Source organism: Thamnophis sirtalis, unplaced genomic scaffold (assembly GCF_051295495.1).
Source record: "Thamnophis sirtalis isolate CommonGarterSnake01/CBP01778 unplaced genomic scaffold, rThaSir2_p1.2 scaffold_1, whole genome shotgun sequence".
NCBI classification, from domain to species: Eukaryota; Metazoa; Chordata; class Lepidosauria; order Squamata; family Natricidae; genus Thamnophis; species Thamnophis sirtalis.
The window spans coordinates 182,505,178-182,523,046 of record NW_028261381.1 but is presented as its reverse complement, the minus strand read 5'-3'; the positions used below and the strand labels follow the sequence as shown (position 1 = coordinate 182,523,046).

Below are 17,869 nucleotides of genomic sequence, written 5' to 3'. Positions count from 1 at the left end.
CACCGCCCCATAAAACAATTTAACAGCATTCTTCCACGCCAACGGTGAGACGAGAGCAAACATTCGATTGTGAGAAATCAAGGAGAATCTCTCCTTGTTGAGACTTTAGAATGAAAAAAACGTGGCCTGGAGCAATTTCCCCATCTCGGATTTTCTTCCCTGCTCTCTCCTTTGCTGTCTGCTCCTTCCCTCCCTTTTACTCTATGGTGCAGCTGATCCCCTCCCTCATTCTAGGCTGTTCCGATCATATGATACTCACTTACTCACTCACTCTCTCTCCCTCCCTCCCTCCCTCCTCCCGTAAACAGTGTCTTGCATGAGTCACCTCTGGCTCCTCACTGAGCATGCTCCTGCATCCCAGCCTGAAGCATCATCACGACAACCTGAGAAGATCCTTCCCCTGCTTTCTTAGCCTCGCATCTCTCTTCCTCCGACCAAGAGCCTCGGCACTGCAGATCACAGCTTGACCAAAAGCAGAAGGGAGCTTGTGCATCGTAACCTACTACTACTACTAGATAAAGTAGAAGAATGTGGGTTGGACAGCATCACCTCCAGATGGATTCGTAACTGGCTGACCAACCGCACTCAACATCTAGTCCTCAATGGAACTGCATCTACATGGAGGGAAGTATGCAGCGGGGGACCCCAAGGCTCTGTTTTAGGCCCAGGACTCTTCAATATCTTCATCAATGATTTGGATGAGGGAATAAATGGGGAACTCATCAAATTTGCAGATGACACCAAGCTGGCAGGAATAGCCAACCACTCTGTGGAACGAGTTACCCACAGAGATCCGGACCCTCCCCACCCTTGTAGCCTTCCAAAAAGCCACCGAAACCTGGCTGTTCCGGCAGGCCTGGGGTTGCTGACTCAAACCAGGTCAAGCCCCCCCCCCAATTAATCCGGATGTATGTTGTGTTTTTAAAATGTTTGTATTGTTTTATGTTCTCCCCCTGTATGTTATTTTATTTTATTCTTTTTTTATTATTAATTTATTTGTATGCCGCCCTTTTCCCTGAAGGGACTCAGGGCGGCTCACAACTCAAAAGGGAGGGGAATACAAACAGAATAACAAAACATAAAAACCATACATAGTTAAAAGCACAACAATCATACCATTCGAAGTGGGGCAGCGAGTCTTTAGCCCCAGGCCTGTCGGAACAGCCAGGTTTTAAGGGCTATGCGGAAGGCCTGGAGGGTGGTGAGGGTACGAATCTCCACGGGGAGTTCGTTCCAGAGGGTCGGAGCAGCCACAGAGAAGGCTCTCCTCTGGGTAGTCGCCAGTCGACACTGGCCGGCGGATGGAATTCGGAGGAGGCCTAATCTGTGGGATCTGATCGGTCTAGTGGAGGTAATTGGCAGTAGGCGGTCTCTCAAGTACCCAGGTCCGATACCATGAAGGGCTTTGTAGATAATGACTAGCACCTTGAAGCGTATCCGGAGATCAACAGGCAGCCAGTGCAGCTCGCGGAGGATAGGTGTTACGTGGGTGAACCGAGGCGCACCCACGATTGCTCGCGCGGCTGCATTCTGGACAAGCTGAAGTCGCCGAATACTCTTCAAGGGCTGCCCCATGTAGACCACGTTGCAGTACTCCAGCCTAGAGGTCACAAGGGCCCAAGTGACTGTTGTGAGAGCCTCCCGGTTCAGGTAGGGACGCAACTGGCGCACCAGGCGAACCTGGGCAAATGCCCCCCTGGTCACAGCTGACAAATGGTGTTCAAAAGTCAGCTGTGGGTCCAGGAGGACTCCCAAGTTGCGGACCCTGTCTGAGGGGCGTACTGTTTGACCCCCCAGACTGAGAGGTGGAACACTTGGCCAATTAGTAGGAGGGAAGCACAGCAGCCACTCGGTCTTATTCGTACTTGTAAGCCGCCCTGAGTCGTCCCCTCCCCCCCCCCAGGATTGGGTGGCATATAAACCCATTAAATTGACAAATTAAATTGACTAGAAGACAGTCTCAGGATCCAGATGGGTCTTGATAGACTTGAACCCTGGGCCCGGTCTAAACACAACAAAATTCAACGTAGAGAAAAGTCGAGTCTTGCACTTAGGCAAGAAAAACCCAAAGGACACACATAGACTGGGGGGTAAACCAGGCTTCATAGCAGTAACTGTGAGAGTCTTAGTGGACAATCAATTAAATAGAAGCCAGCCGTGTGCAGCAGCAGCCAAAAAAGCCAACACAATCCTAAACTGCATTAACAGAGGGATACAATCAAGGTCAAGGTAATACCACTCTGTGAAGCCTTAGTAAGGCCACACCTGGAGTCCTATATCCAGTTTTTGGTCATCACACTATAAAAAAAGGATGTGGAGACTCTAGCAAGAATGCAGAGAAGAGCAACCAAGAGGATTTGTGGAGGCTGAAGTATTTGAAGAATGGTTACAGGAACCGGGCATGGCTGGTCCAGTGAAAAGAAGGACCAAGGGAGGCAGGAGAGCATCTTCCAACATTTGAGGGGCTGCCACAGAGGGGAGTTAGGGGGTCAAGCTGTTCTCCAAAGCCCCCGAAGGCCAGAGAAGGAAGAATGGATGGGAACTGACCAAGGAGAGATTCAACCTGGAAATAAGGATAAATTTTCTGCCAGTGAGAACAATCAACCCATGGAACAGAAGTTGCCTTCGGAAGTTGTGGGAGCTTCATCCCTGGAGGCTTTCAAGAAGAAACTGCCATTTGTCAGAATTGATGTAATTTCTCCGGCTTGGGTAGGGGGTTGGACTAGATGACCTACAAGGTCCCTTCCAACTCTGTTAATCTGAATCTATCTAAGATTATCAAAGGCCTGGAGTCTAAAACATATGATGGTGGCGCAGTGGTTAGGGTGCAGTACTGCAGGCCACTTCAGCTGACTGTTATCTGCAGTTCAGCGGTTCAAATCTCCGGCTCAAGGTTGACTCAGCCTTCCATCCTTCCCAGGTGGGTGAAATGAGGACCCAGACTGTGGGGGCGATATGCTGACTCTGTAAACCGCTTAGAGAGGGCTGAAAGCCTTATGAAGCAGTATATAAGTCTAACTGCTATTGCTATTGCTATGAACAGTTGCAGGAACCGGGCATGGCTGATCCAGTGAAGAGAAGGACCGGGGGAGACAGGAGAGCATCTTCCAATACTTGAGGGGCTGCCACAGAGAGGAGGGGGTCAAACTGTTCTCCAAGGCCCCCGAAGGCCAGAGAAGGAAGAATGGATGGAAACTGACCAAGGAGAGGTTCAACCTGGAAATAAGGAGGGATTTCCACACAATGAAAACAATCAACCCATGGAACAAAAGTTGCCTTCAGAAGTTGTGGGAGCTTCATCACTGGAGGCTTTCAAGAAAAGACTGGACTGCCATCTGTCAGAAATGGTGTAGGGTCTCCTGCTTGGGTGGGGGGCTGGACTAGATGACCTACAAGGTCCCTTCCAACCCTGTTAATCTGTTTTCTGTTTCCAACTTTGAATGTCTGTAGAGATTCTCAGTCGTCCAAAAGTGCTTTTTCAAGAGGCAACTGGACTTTCTGGTTTTCCTTTTGAAGGCGTTTTGCTTCTCCTCCAAGAAGCTTCTTCAGCTCCGACAGGAGAGTGGGGAATGGGAAGGATTTATACTCCTTGCTCCGACAGGAGATCCTCTTTGCAGATGATCTCCTCCCAGGGGAATGGGATCATCTGCAAACAAGAAAGTCCAGTTGCCTCCTGAAAAAGCACCCTTGGGACAACTTTATATTAATAATTGATATTGATAGTAATGTATATAATGTGGAGTTGATATGATAACTAACAATTGGATATGAGAAAATACCCTTAGGTTATACATAAAGAGTATTAACTATAATAATTAGCACTATTAAAAAACTAAATAAAATCCATATAATTAAATGTTAATCAATATTGGGAAAATGTTAGGATATATGATACAATTGAATATTATGAATGTTTAGTTAAAATAGAATACGAGGATTTGATGATAATAGAGGATTTTACAAATAAGTAAATGAACTGCCAGCATGTGTTATGGACTAATTCCTTAGCATAACTAAGGATGAAGGATGTTTAAATAACTATAATAATTAAAACCGGAGGTATAATGATGTTGATATGGTAAATATTCGAGTTAAGATATTTGAATTAATAGGAGTCAACGAAGAGAAGCACCAAAACATGTTGTAACCAGTTGATATACTTCTTATTTTTTCATAATAGACACCTGTGTTTTGTTTTGTTTTCCTGATTGTTGTTCTTGTCTTTTTCTGTATTATCTGTAATTGATTGATATATTAAGAAAGATGTTGTACCAGTTTTAAACTAAAACTAAAAAACATTTAATAAAAAAAAAAAGCACCCTTGGGACAACTTTGAATGGTTATTAAATGAACATTTGCAAATCCACATGTACACTTATACCATCTTTGTGGCTCTTCCATGCAGTCTTTCTAGAGTCTCGACATCTTTTTTATATTGTGGCAACTAAAACGCAGAATGCGATGTTCTGAAGGCCAGGTGCTCCACTGGTTAATTATTCTCCCCGTTAGGAAATTTCTCCTTACTTCTAAATTTCTAAGTTTCCATCTGTTACTTCCCATCCTGCCTTCCGAATAGCTTGACTCCGTCTTCTTTGGGGCAGCCCCTCAAATACTGGAAGGCTGCTATCCTGTCCCCCCCGGTCCTTCTTTTCTCTGGACTAGCGAAACCAAATCCTGCAGCCGTCCTTCATATCTACGTTTTAGTCTCCAGGCTTTTATTCGCTTTAGTTTCTCTTCTTTACACCATTTTTTCCAAAGCCTCCACATCTTTTTTGTAATGTGGGGACCAAAACCTGGATGCAGGATTCCAGGTGTGGCCTTATTAAGGTTTAGGAAGAGGTACTAAGACTCCACATGATTTTGAATCCAGGCCTCTGTTTATACAACCCTGGATGGTTCACTGACAAAAGCACGCCCGACTAAACCGCAAGTTCTGAACTGTGCCGACGAATGAGCGCTGAATCGCGCCGCCAACAGCGCGCCGACAGAAGGGCGCTGTAAACCTAAACCTAACCCTAAACCTAACTCTTACCTTAACTTAAATCACCCTTCTGTCGACGCGCTGTTGTCGACGCGCTGTTGTCATCACGTTGATGACGTCGCGGTTTTAGCAACGCGGTTTTCTCAGTGCGCTTTTGTCATGCGCGCTTTTGTCGGGTTCACGCCCTGGATTGCTTTTTTGGCTGCTGCCGTACAAGGCTGACTTCATGTTTAAGGGATTGTCCACTAGGACTCCAAGGTCCCTCTCACTGTTTTTGAGCCAATTTGCACCTAATCTGTACCTGTGCCTTTGTTTTTTTCCTGTCCAGGTGTAAAACCTTGCTTCCCTCCACATTCAAATCCATGTTGTTGGATAAGGGCCCATTTTTCAAACCTGCCAAGATCTTTCTGGATCCCGAGCTTGTCTCCTGCGGTGTTCTGCCCTCAGGTGCCTTGGAGAATAGTTTGACTCCCTCTTCTTTGGGGCAACCCCTGAGATATTGGAACATTGCTATCCTGTCTCCCCTGGTCCTCCTTTTCATTAAACTAGACATACCCAGTTCCTGCAACTGTTCTTTATAGGTTTTAGTCTCCTGTCCCCAAATCCTCTTTGTTGCTCTTCTCTGCCCTCTTTCTAGAGTCTCAGCACCTTTTCTACATCGTGGTGACCAGAACTGAATGCAGGATTCCAGGTGTGGCCTTCCCAAGGCCTTATAAAGTGGTATCAACCCTTCATGTGATCTTGATTCTCTCCCTCTGTTGATGCAGCCTAGAACTGTGTTGGCTTTTTTGGCAGCTGCTGCACACGGATGGCTCCTATTTAAGTGGTTGTCCACTGGGACTCCAAGATCCCTCTCACAGTTGCTATGATTGAGCAAGGTACCACCTATACTGTCCCTGTGCATTTCGTTTTCCTTGCCTAAATGTAGAACCTTAACTCTTTCCACCATTGAATTTCATTTTATTAGATAGTGCCCAATGTTCAAGTTTGTCAAGGTCCTTCTGTATCTTAAGCCTTAAGTCTTCTGGAGTGTTGGCTCTTCCTGCCAGCTGGGTGTCATCTGCAAATTGGATAAGTCCCCTTCTATTCCCTCCTCTGAGTCATTCATGACTGGGTCCAGTCATCCAACTGACCTTCTCTGCAGCTGTGACTTCCAGAGACAGTGTTCAAACCCAGAGGGGGCGGGGGGGAAACCCACACAGATTGCTTCAACCGTCCGTCTGCTCCGGCAGCTGCCCTGGACAGAGGATCTACTGTCCAGAGAACAGGAGGCTCCCTGTGGATCTTTTCTAAGGATCCTGCCAAAACTGAAAAAAGTCCTTTTTGATACAGTCCCGGTTGCCCAACCGTCAACCAGACAATGAGGGGGTCTGTTTTATGATATGCTATTCCTTGATTTTTATTTTCACTATCAAGGTGGCTGAATTCTGCATTTCCTGGAATTCCAAATATAGGATCAAATCCTCATTATGATAGCTGAAAGACAATTGTGCAATCCTTTTTGGTACTAAACAAGAAAGCATCAACCACACGGGAAGTTCTCGATTCACAACCCACAACGGAGAGCCCAAAACGTCCCCTCCTACGCCCAGCCGTGGTCAAGGGGGTCGTTTTGCCCCGTTTGCAACCTCTCTTCCCAAAGTGGCTCCCTGCAATCGTCAAGTGGATCCCACGGTCGTTAAACGAATCCAGCTTCCCCCCCCCCCCTATTAACGGCTTGTCGGAAGCCTTGCTAGGGAAGGCTACCGATAGGGACCACATGATCGCAGGGCACACTGCAACCGTCATAAATGTGAGACAGCCCACATTTTGATCAAGTCACCATACTGCGACGGTCGTAAGTGTGAATGCCGATCATCGGTTCCTTTTTTTAAGTGCTGTTGTCACTTCAAATGGTCACTGAATGAGGACGATCCATAACAGATAGCCTGGATCGCGAGAAATTTTGAAATTTTGGGCTTGGACAACGTAGAACTACCACCGACGATCTGACCTAAATGTAGTACACAAAATTATTTGCCACAATGTCCTACCTGTCAATGACTACTTCAGCTTCAACCACAATAATACACAAGCACACAATGGATATGTCAGGCCTGCAGCCATCTTTTCTTGTGGGTCTTTGGCCAGTCACACTTTCTATTATTCCACTATGCATTTTCTATGGTGGGGAAATGGGAGCGGGGATTGTACAGAGTTAGATGCCATGTAGCCATAACAACATTCTTTCTAGAAAGCCAAGGTCATCCTTTGTCTCTGCACCTCTGCACCTGACCGGAACTGGATGGGTGGAACTGCCAGGGTGACAGTGGGAGATTGGACCATGGGATGGAACTTGTGGGTGTGTTGGGGGGAAGATCTTGAACTTTCAACCGGGTGGGAAACCATGAAGTTTTCAGATTTGGATTTCCCCAGATATGCCAACATGGCTCTCTTCATCAATTGGAACTTTGAGGAATCCTTTGCCTCGGACTCTGATTTAATTTTGGATGCTATTTGGAAGCCTGACAAGATACAAACTCAAGGTCAACCGCTCCAAACTCGATTGCAGAAAATACGACTTCAGCAACAGAGTGGTCAACGCCTGGAATGCTCCACCTTGTGGTTTCATCTCCAAACCCCCAAAACTTTAACCTTAGACTCTCTGCTGTTGACCTCACCCCATTCCTAAGAGGCCTATAGGGGGCGTGCATAAGCGCACCAGCGTGCCTTCCGTCCCTGTCCTAATTGTCCCCCCATTTATTCGTACCCATTTCCTGCGTTCTTATTCATGTTTATTCTTATTCCTGTTATCTTTTACATGCCTGACAAACTAAAATAAATGAAATGGGATGAAATGAAATTCAGCTGGAGTCTCAAATACTTCAGAAAGAACACCTCCGACTTGCAATCCATTCGTTTCCAGCCTCGTTACTAATCAAAGATTTCCTTTTCACACACCCACCCCCTCCAAAAAAGCCATTAGCAGTCAAATCATTCAATCCCAACCATGAGAAAAACATGAAGAAGAAGAAGAAGAAGAAGGAGGAGGAGGAGGAGGAGGAGGAGGAGGAGGAGGAGGAGGAGGAGGAGAAGGAGAAGGAGAAGGAGAAGGAGAAGGAGAAGGAGAAGGAGAAGGAGAAGGAGAAGGAGAAGAAGAAGAAGAAGAAGAAGAAGAAGAAGAAGAAGAAGAAGAAGAAGAAGAAGAAGAAGAAGAAGAAGAAGAGAGGAAAAATATCTTCCGCATTAGAAACCCAGCTGCACAAACAACACAGGCATCTAACTTCCTGCCTGCAATCAGCAAATTTGTCTGCCAGGATGACTGCAGATCAACCTCTGGATATTCGGCCTGAACTCCAGGTGTGGATTATGGTTTGGGAGATTCTTGTCGGAAGCCTCTGGCCAAAGCAGTAAGCAAAATTCTTTCTTTCATTCATTCATTTTTTTTCTTTCTTTCTTTCCTTCCTTCCATGCATTCATCTGTGTCCCCCTTTTATTGTTTTTACAAATAACTCAACGGGAACATCTGGAGTACTCCTTCCTCCTCCTATTTGCCCCACAACAATTTGCCCCTGTGGGGTAGGGTGGGGAGGGGAGGGGTGGATTGAGAGGGAGGGACTGGCCCAAAGTCACCCAGCCGTCTTTCATGCCTAACGCAGGACTAGAACTCACCATCTCCTGATGACTGGCCCAAAGTCGCCCAGCTGGATTTCACATCTAAAGTGGGACCAGAATTCAGTCTCCTCCTTTCTAGCCCGGTTCCTCAGGCATTGGACCAAACTGAGTCTGTCCATTTGTCTCCCTCCCTCCCTCCCTCCCTCCCTCCCTCCCTCTCTCTCCCTCCCTCACTAACCATCCATCCAACCAACCAACCAACCATTATCTCTATCTGTTGAAATCTGTTTGAATCTATCTATCTATCTATCTATCTATCTATCTATCTATCTATCTATCTATCTATCTATCTATCTATCTATGTCTGCCTATATTTATCTATCTATATCAACTCTTTGTCTATCCATCTGTCTATCATCTATCTATCTATCTACCTATCTACCTATCTATCTCTATCTATCTATCATCTATCTATCATTTCTCTATCTATCTATCGATCTATATATCTATCATCTATCTATCTATCTATCATCTATCTATCTATCATCTATCTATCTATCATTTATCTATCTATCTTATATTTATCTCTATCTGTCTTTCTATCTATTATCTATCTCTATCTATCATCATCTAGCTAGCTAGCTCTATCTATCATTTGTCTATCTAAGTTTCCTTCACGCATATGTGTTAGTCGTTCCTGACTCTACTGGGCTGTGCTCTCCGTTTCAAAACCAAAGTAACAAATAATGAGAGCTCACTCCATTACGCAGCACTAGGGACTCGAACCACCAAACTGCCGATCTTTCTGACCGACAAGCTCAGCGTCTTAGCCACTGAGCCACCTTGTCCCTCCATCTGTCTGTCTGTCTGTCTGTCTGTCTGTCTGTCTGTCTGTCTGTCTGTCTGTCTCTCTCTCTCTCTCTCTCTCTCTCTCTCTCTCTCTCTCTCTAGCTATCTATCTATATTTCTGTCTCTGTCTATCATCTATATCGTATCTATATTTATCTGTCTGTCGGTCTATCTACCCTGTCTATTCATCATCTGCCTATCATCTATCATATCTATATCTACATCTATCTATCTACCTATCTATCTATCTCTATCTATCTATCTATCTATCTCTATCTATCTATCTATCTATCTATCTATCTCTATCTATCTTATCTATCTATCTATCTATCTATCTATCATCCATCCATCCATCCATCCATCCATCCATCCATCCATCCATCTATCTATCTATCTATCTATCTATCTATCTATCTATCTTCTATCCCTCTCTCTCTCTCTCTCTCTCTATCAGAAACGCCAGTGGCCAGAGCAGCACCCAGGCCAAAACTTTCCCTCTCAGCTGTCCAAACACTTTGTCCAAAGACCAACCACTGGTAGCCATTCAGGGCCTCAGAGACATGATTCTCCCCCCACCCCACCCCTGGTACCGCCTTGTTCCTTAAAAGCCAAGCAAACCTTGGGATGCCAAGGACTCAACTGCCAAGCAGACCCAGCCTGTGCTTTGCGCTCCTTTCTTCCAAAACAAATCCAGGGTTTCTAGTCCTCGTGGTTCCGAGGGATGGAGGGCAGGACGCTCCTTTGGCCAGAGCACCGAGATCGAGACCATCTCAGAAGCGGAAGGCGAGGGAGAAAAATATCTCCTTGGCCCAAAAGAGACTCGCAAGGACGAAGGAGATGTCTTGTTGGCCCCCGAGTGACGGTGGGCCCAGAGGGAACATCACCCGCCTGATACGATACACACACACACACACACACACACATGGCCCCCCGCCCGCTTTGGGATGGCACTTCCAGGCCTCTGGGAAGACGGGGGCAGCCACTTTCTCCCCCTCCGGCGAGCACCAACCTGGGGAAGTCTTCGTCCTGCCACTCTTCCTTGACCTCCACATTGTCCATCCGCAGCGTGGCTTCCGTGGTGCCCATGTTTCCTCCGCTGGGAAGTCCCCTCACCTGTGAAAGGAGGCGCCAGACCTTGAGTGGGTAACACAGACCTGAGAAAACTCCTCCTCCGCCACCCCAAAACTTTCGACTTTCCTCCCGGATTTCTTTGAACCCTTTTCCCGCGACCGGAGGATCAGGCGCTCCGAAGCCAAGACGCTCGGCTTCTCATCTCCCCCCCCTCCCCATCCGCTGAGTTGATCCTTCCTTTTTGGAATCACAGGGGAAATGGATACCCCAACCACAGCCCATCCACACACAGGCTTCCTGGCCTGCATGAGTGTTGCGGTGGCCTAGAGGTGGAGCTCTCGCCTCACGATCCGGAGGCTGTGAATTCGATCCTAGGTAGAGACAGATATTTCTCTCTCTGAGAATATATCTGCCGAACAAAACTCCCCATTGGCGACAGGGAAGAGCATCCGGCCATGAAAATGCTCTGCTAGCTCCATTCTGTTGCCCAGATTCCGCCCCGTCGTTAAATGAAAATGATGATGATGTAAGTCCGGCCTGCAAGGAAGAGATGCAGGAGAGGCGTCCTTCCACGGGGTGAGGTAAAGGTTCCCCTCGCACATACATGCTAGTCGTTCCCGACGCTAGGGGGCGGTGCTTTTCTCCATTTCAAAGCCCAAGAACCAGCGCTGTCCGAAAACGTCTCCGTGGTCATGTGGCCGGCATGACTAAAATGGCCAAAGACACACGGAACGCTGTTCCCTTCCCACCAAAGGTGGTTCCTATTTTCCTACTTGCATTTTTTACGTGCTTTCAAACTGCTAGGTTGGCAGAAGCGCTGGGACAAGTCACGGGAGCTCACTCTGTTAAAGCGGCGCCAGGGATTCGAACTGCCGAACGCACAACCTTTCTGATCGACAAGCTCAGCATCTTAGCCACTGAGCCACCCATTTCCCCGACACAAGGACTTGGGACTTTGGAGAAAGAATTAGTCCCCCAGGAAGTGGGGGGGGTGTCCGGATTCTGGTCCAGCCTCCTGACCACCACCCCCCACCCTCCCCACCGTCGGGCTGGTGCTGGGGCCAAGAAGGCCCCGCAGAGTCATTCACCATAGAGTTTCCTCCTACCAGACTGTCTGGGGAAAGGAAGAGAAGGGAGCCAGGACTGAACACACAGCTCTCTGAAAATCTCGAATTGGGCAGTTCCAGTGCTTGGCCAATTGTCATTTTCATGCAGGGACCTTGCCTCCCCCCCCCCACCTTCATTGCTGCCTCTTGTGGGCGGGACTCAAAGCGTTTGATCAGGCAGAACACAGAAGCCTTGGAAGGGGCCTCGGAGGTCTTCTAGTCCAGCCCCCTTGCTCTGTAACGGGGGTTCCCCTCCCCAGATATCTTTGCCCCTTTTTTTCTTCTGCACTAATCATGGGCATCTTTGAATAAGCACCTCATCCCCCAGCTTTCGAGGTGGCTTGGAGAGTTTGCAGGCACAGATGAGACCGTGATTTTTTTTTTGGGGGGGGGGGGGTGTTGAGGCTGTGGCTGAGTCAGAGCAGGTAGCTTCCTGAATGGAAAACGCCCAGCAGGGATGAGCTCCAGGGGTGATGCTAAATCAGCCAACACTGTGTTAGGCTCCTCTGGCATTTGGGCCGAATGGCCAGCAAGGGGGGCTATCCTGGACTGCAGAGAGGCTGTGGAAGAAGCAAGGCTCAGCGGAGGGCGGGAGAGAGGAAGGAAAAGGGAGGGAGGTGGAAGGAAGGGAGGGAGGAATAAAAAAGGGAGGGAGGGAAAGAAGGGAAGGAGGAAAAGAAAGGGAGGGAGGGAAAAGGAAAGAAGGAAAAAAGGAAGGAAAATGGGAGGGAAGAAGAAGGGAGGGAGGGAGGGAGGAAGGAAAAGGGAGGGAGGTGGAAAAGGGAGGAATAAAAAAGGGAGGGAGGGAAAGAAGGGAAGGAGGAAAAGAAAGAAAGGGAGGGAGGGAAAAGGAAAGAAGGAAAAAAGGAAGGAAAATGGGAGGGAAGAAGAAGGGAGGGAGGGAGGAAGGAAAAGGGAGGGAGAGAAGGAGGAAGAGAAAAGAAAAGAAGGGAGGAAAAAGGAGGGAGGGAAGGAAGGAGGGAAGGAGAGAGGGGGAAAGAAGGAAAGAAGGGAGGAAAATGGGAGGGAAAAAGAAGGGAGGGAGGGAGGGAGGAAGGAAGGGAAGGAGGGAGGAAGGAAGGGAGGGAGAGAGCGAGAAAGAAGGAAGGAAAAAGGGAGGACGGAAGAAGGGAGGGGGGAGGGAGAGGGAGGGGAGAAGAGAAGGAGGAAGGGAAACCTAATGGAAGGGCGGGAGAAAAAGGGAGAGAGGAAAAAGGGAGGAAAGGAAGGAGGGAAGGAAAAAGGGAAGGACGGTTGGTGAGAGGAAAGAGGGAAAGAGGGAAGGAAGGGAAGAAGGAAAAGGGGAGAAAGGGAAGAAGGAAGAAAGGAAGGGTGGAAGGAGGGAAGGGAAGAGGGAGGGAGTAAGAAAGAAGGGAATGAGGAAGGAAGGAAGGAAGGAAGGAAGGAAGGCCGAGCCTGCCAGAGACTCTGGACAGCCGGGCAGATGCGCGGCCAGGCCTGCCCAGGTGAGGCCGGCGCCCGCCCGTCCTTCTCCCCCCGGCTTCTCGGGGCCATCCCGCCCGGGCGCGGCCGCCCCCTTCCCCCGCCAGCCGCCCGTCCCGCGGCCGGAGCGCGCCTTACCGAGCCGGGCTGCGCTTCTCCCCGCGGGCGTCCTCAGGCGGCGTCGCCCGGCAGGCGCGGCTGCCCCTCCGGTCCGGCCTCCATCCCTCCCTCCGCTGCGGCGGGGCCTGCGAGCGACGGCCGGGCTCCTCGGAGCGCTCGACAGGCGGGAGAAGCGGCGCCGCTCCCGACGCCCAGGATGCTCCCCGGCCACGGCAGGCAGGTAGGCAAGCAGGCAGGCAGGCAGCTCCAGGCGCGTCCCCGTGCGCGCTCCGCCGCCGCGTCCCCGCCCTGCCCAGCCAGCGGAGCCGCATCTGCAGGAGGACGAGCGCAGCCGGGCAGCGGAGGCACAAAGACCCCCCCCAAGGATCCCCACGGCTCCTCCCCCCACCCCTCGCCCCCCAGCCGGTCGCCAGCGGAATGGGAGAAGGCGCTGGGGGGAAATGGGACGTTCTAGCTCATTCTTTCAAAGGATTTGTTCTAAAAAGCACATCTGGTGACTTTGGCGTTTCGTTCTGTCCCTCCTTTCCCATCCTTTCTTTCATGGTTCTATTCCTCTGAGTCTTTGACATGGGCACCCCTCTTGCCCTGCAGCGAGTTGGCCACAGCGAGTTGGCCATGGTGTGTTGCCCACTGCAAGTTGGCCATGGTGTGTTGGCTGTTGCTAGTTGGCCATTGCAAGTTGGCCATTGTGAGTTGGCCAACATGTGTTCGCTTTTGCTAGTTGGCCATTGTCAATTGGCCATTGTGAGTTGGCCATGGTGTGTTGGCTGTTGCTAGTTGACCATTGCAAGTTGGCCATTGTCAATTGGCCATTGTGAGTTGGCCATGGTGTGTTGGCTGTTGCAAGTTGGTCATTACAAGTTGGCCATGGCGAGATAGCCTTGCAAGTTGGCTGTAGCAATCTGGCTGTGGCCAATTGTCATAGACCCGGTCCCCAGTGCATGCTGCCCACCTTCTCTGCAGAGGAAGGAGGTGAGCCACATTGGCAGCAGCTTCTGGGCCCTAGATGAGGGAAGATGGGAGGCTGGTGACCCTAGGAAGGACTCCGTCTCAGGATGCCACTTGCCATACAGACCAAGAGTGAGAAGGAAGAACCGCCTGGGGACATGAGGGCAAGGCCATGCCAGTCTGCCTTGGCTGAGCTGGCACCCCTGACTTAGGAGACAGCCTTGATGCCTGAATTCCTGGGAATAAGAGACTTCTGCGATCAAGGGGGCAAGGAGCCCACCCAGATGTGGCTGGGAATCTCGGCATGAAACTTTGGTGGAGGAAGGGTGGGTGAGTAGGAAGGAAAGAAGGAAGGAAGATGGGAGAGAAGAAGGGTAGGTGGGTGGGAAGAAAGAAGGAAGGAAAGAAGGAAGGAAGATGGGAGGGAGGGTAGGTGGGTGGGAAGAAGGAAGGAAGGAAAGAAGGAAGGAAGGAAGGAGGAAGGAAGATGGGAGGGAGGGTAGGTGGGTGGGTGGGAAGAAGGAAGGAAAGAAAGAAGGAAGGATTTTAAATATTGAACATGGCCCAGAGACATCATTTTCTGTGTCAGCCATGTCCATGGTGTTGAATAATTTTTAGTGATTTTTAGTGATTTTATTGAGATTTGTAGGCCGCCCTTTTCCCTGAGGGGACTCAGGGCGGCTCACATAAAATCGGGGAAGGGGAAATACAGACAATAACAAAGACACATATAATAAAAACAGTAACCAACATGCATTCCTCATTCGGGGGGGGCAACTATCTTCATCCCCAGGCCTGACGGGCTAGCTAGTTCTTCAAGGCTGTGCGGAAGGCCTGGACGGTGGTGAGGGTACGAATGTCCACGGGGAGTTCGTTCCAAAGGGTCGGGGCGACTACTGAGAAGGCCCTCCTCCTTGTAGTTGCCAGCCGACACTGGCTGGCCGATGGAATACGGAGGAGGCCCAATCTGTGTGATCTTATTGGTCGCAGGGAGGTAATTGGCAGAAGGCGGTCTCTCAAGTATCCAGATCCACTACCATGTAGGGCTTTATGGGTGATTAACAGCACCTTGAAGCGCATCCGGAAATTGACAGGTAGCCAGCGCAGCTCGCGGAGGATAGGTGTAATGTGGGTGAACCGCGGTGCACCCACTATCGCTCGCGCGGCTGCGTTCTGCACCAGCTGAAGACGCCGGATGCTCTTCAAGGGCAGCCCCATGTAGAGCACATTGCAGTATTCCAGCCTAGAGGTCACGAGGGCCCGAGTGACTGTTGTGAGTGCCTCCCGATTCAGGTAGGGTCGCAACTGGCGCACCAGGCGTACCTGGGCGAATGCCCCCCTAGCCACAGCCGTCAAATGGTGGTCGAATGATAGCTGTGGATCTAGGAGGACTCCCAAGTTGCGGACCCTCTCTGAGGGGTATAGAGTTTGACCCCCCAGCCTGAGAGATGGAATATTGGTGGAATCCTTGGGAGGGAAACACAACAGCCACTCGGTCTTTTCTGGGTTGAGCACAAGCTTGTTAGCCCTCATCCAGTCCATAACCGCCTCCAGGCCCCGGCTCATCACGTCTGCCGCTTCATTGAGTTGGCACAGGGCGGACAGATACAGTTGAGTATCGTCCGCATATTGATGGTATCTGATCCCGTGCCTGCGGATGATCTCTCCCAGCGGTTTCATGTAGATGTTGAATAGTAGGGGGGATAAGACCGAGCCCTGAGGCACCCCATATGTTAGGGGCCTAGGGGACGATCTCTGCCCCCCCACTAACACCGACTGCGACCTGTCCGAGAGGTAGGAAGAGAACCACCGCAACACGGTGCCTCCCACCCCCACCTCCCGCAGTCGTCGCAGAAGGATACCATGGTCGATGGTATCGAAAGCCGCTGAGAGGTCAAGGAGAACCAGGATGGAGGAATGTCCTCCATCTCTGGCTCTCCATAGATCATCAGTCAATGCGACCAAAGCGGTTTCAGTGCTGTAACCGGGTCTGAAGCCTGACTGGAAGGGGTCGAGATAGTTTGCTTCCTCCAAGGACCGCTGGAGCTGAAAGGCCACCACCTTCTCAACAACCTTCCCAAGAAAGGGAAGGTTGGAGACTGGACGATAGTTATTAAGGACAGCTGGATCCAAAGATGAAGGAATAAATAATCATATTTGCAAAACACTGGAAAAATGAAACAATACCAAAACAGGAGGAAGTTATTCGAAAGATAATGGAGTGTGCTGAAATGAGTAAATTGACATTTGAACTAGAGAACAAGAAGATGAGCAATTCTATAAGATATGGGATTTGTTTTATCAGTGGCTGGGGGAAAAAAACCTGGAAATGAAAAATGTTTTACTTGTGTTCTAATTGAAGGAGTTAAGTGATAATACAATTATGTTGTTAAATAGATTAATAATGATACAATGAAAGACAGATATATATATATATATTTGAATTGAATAATTTAGAATTGTTTGTTTTAAAATGGATAAGGATAACAATGAATTTATGTATACTTGATAGAGGATTGGTGATAAAATGTATCTCTAAGTATATATTATAAAGATATCCTGTTGTTGATAAATAATTGTAATAAGGAAGTAATCAAAAATTGGTATATATATGAAGTGAGTATTTAGAATACCTTGTTGAAAAATGAAGGAATAATATTTTTGTTTGACTGTATGATGTACAAGGACAATAATGGACATAAGCATACTCGATAGATGATTGATGGGATTATACATAATTGAAAACAGTGATATACAAATATAAATTGTTGGTAAAAAAAATTTATACTGTAAAAATGTTTAGAACAGGATAAGTGATTGTATAAAGGTATATCGTTATTAAACAGACAATCAAGAATGTAAGGGAATTAGGTTTATTGAAAAGAATATATATATATATATATATATATATATATATATATATATATATATATATATATATATATATATATATATATATATATATATATCGTAAATGAATATACGCTGTACAATGAAAGGGAGGTATTTAGTTACATTAGATGAAAAAATCTGTGATTGTAAATGTAATTGAGAATATGGATGCAAAAACACTTGTATCCCAATGACACGCTGTATGTAATGGATGAGAATTTTTTTTATGTTGTTTTTTATGTTTAAAAACAATAAAAAAAATTGCAAATAAATAAATAAATAAATAAATAAATAAATAAATAAATAAATAAATAAATAAATAAATAGCTGAGTCAGGGATCTGGCCCGGAGAGGATTTCCTGCAGGGTGTGTGTGTGTGTGTGTGTGTGTGTCTGTGTTAATCCGGTGTTAGAGCCAATTGTTACATTTCCTTCTGCAAAAACACAGGAAGCAGAGCTAAGGAGCCCGAAGGCAGGAATGGAGGAAGAAGGATTCACTCCACATTGCTGCATTGTAGGAGGAAAAGACTGCTTAATCCGGTGTGGTCTCAACCTGGCCCACTTCTAAGATGGGTGGACTTCAACTCCCAGGATTCTCCCACCTCTTGTACATATACATATACATATACATATACGTATCTATATCTGTCTATCCCTATCTGTCTACCTATCTATCTATAAATCTATACATCTATCTATCTATATCTATCTATCTATCTATCTATCTATCTATCTATCTAACCATCCATCCATACATCCATACATCCATCTATCTATCTATCTCTATTCATCTATCTACCTATCTATCTCTATCTACCTACCTACCTACCTGCCTATCTAGCTATCTCTATACATCTATACATCTA

General features: G+C 47.9%; 1 protein-coding gene across 2 annotated transcripts in view; it reads right to left on the bottom strand.

The window, feature by feature from the left end:
* ATCAY (ATCAY kinesin light chain interacting caytaxin) overlaps positions 1–13,343 on the bottom strand; it is a 51,280-nt gene extending 37,937 nt beyond the window's left edge. The window contains exons 1-2 of one of the 2 annotated variants that reach the window (XM_087703413.1): positions 13,183–13,343; positions 10,434–10,537 (exon numbers count right to left, since the gene is read on the bottom strand). In XM_087703413.1, the coding sequence (XP_087559539.1) occupies positions 10,434–10,510 (77 nt within the window). In that variant the 5' untranslated portion in view covers positions 10,511–10,537; positions 13,183–13,343. The remainder of the gene's footprint in view (positions 1–10,433; positions 10,538–13,182) is intronic. The other variant, XM_087703412.1, reaches the window with a different exon arrangement.
* Between the last annotated feature and the right edge of the window lie 4,526 nt (positions 13,344–17,869).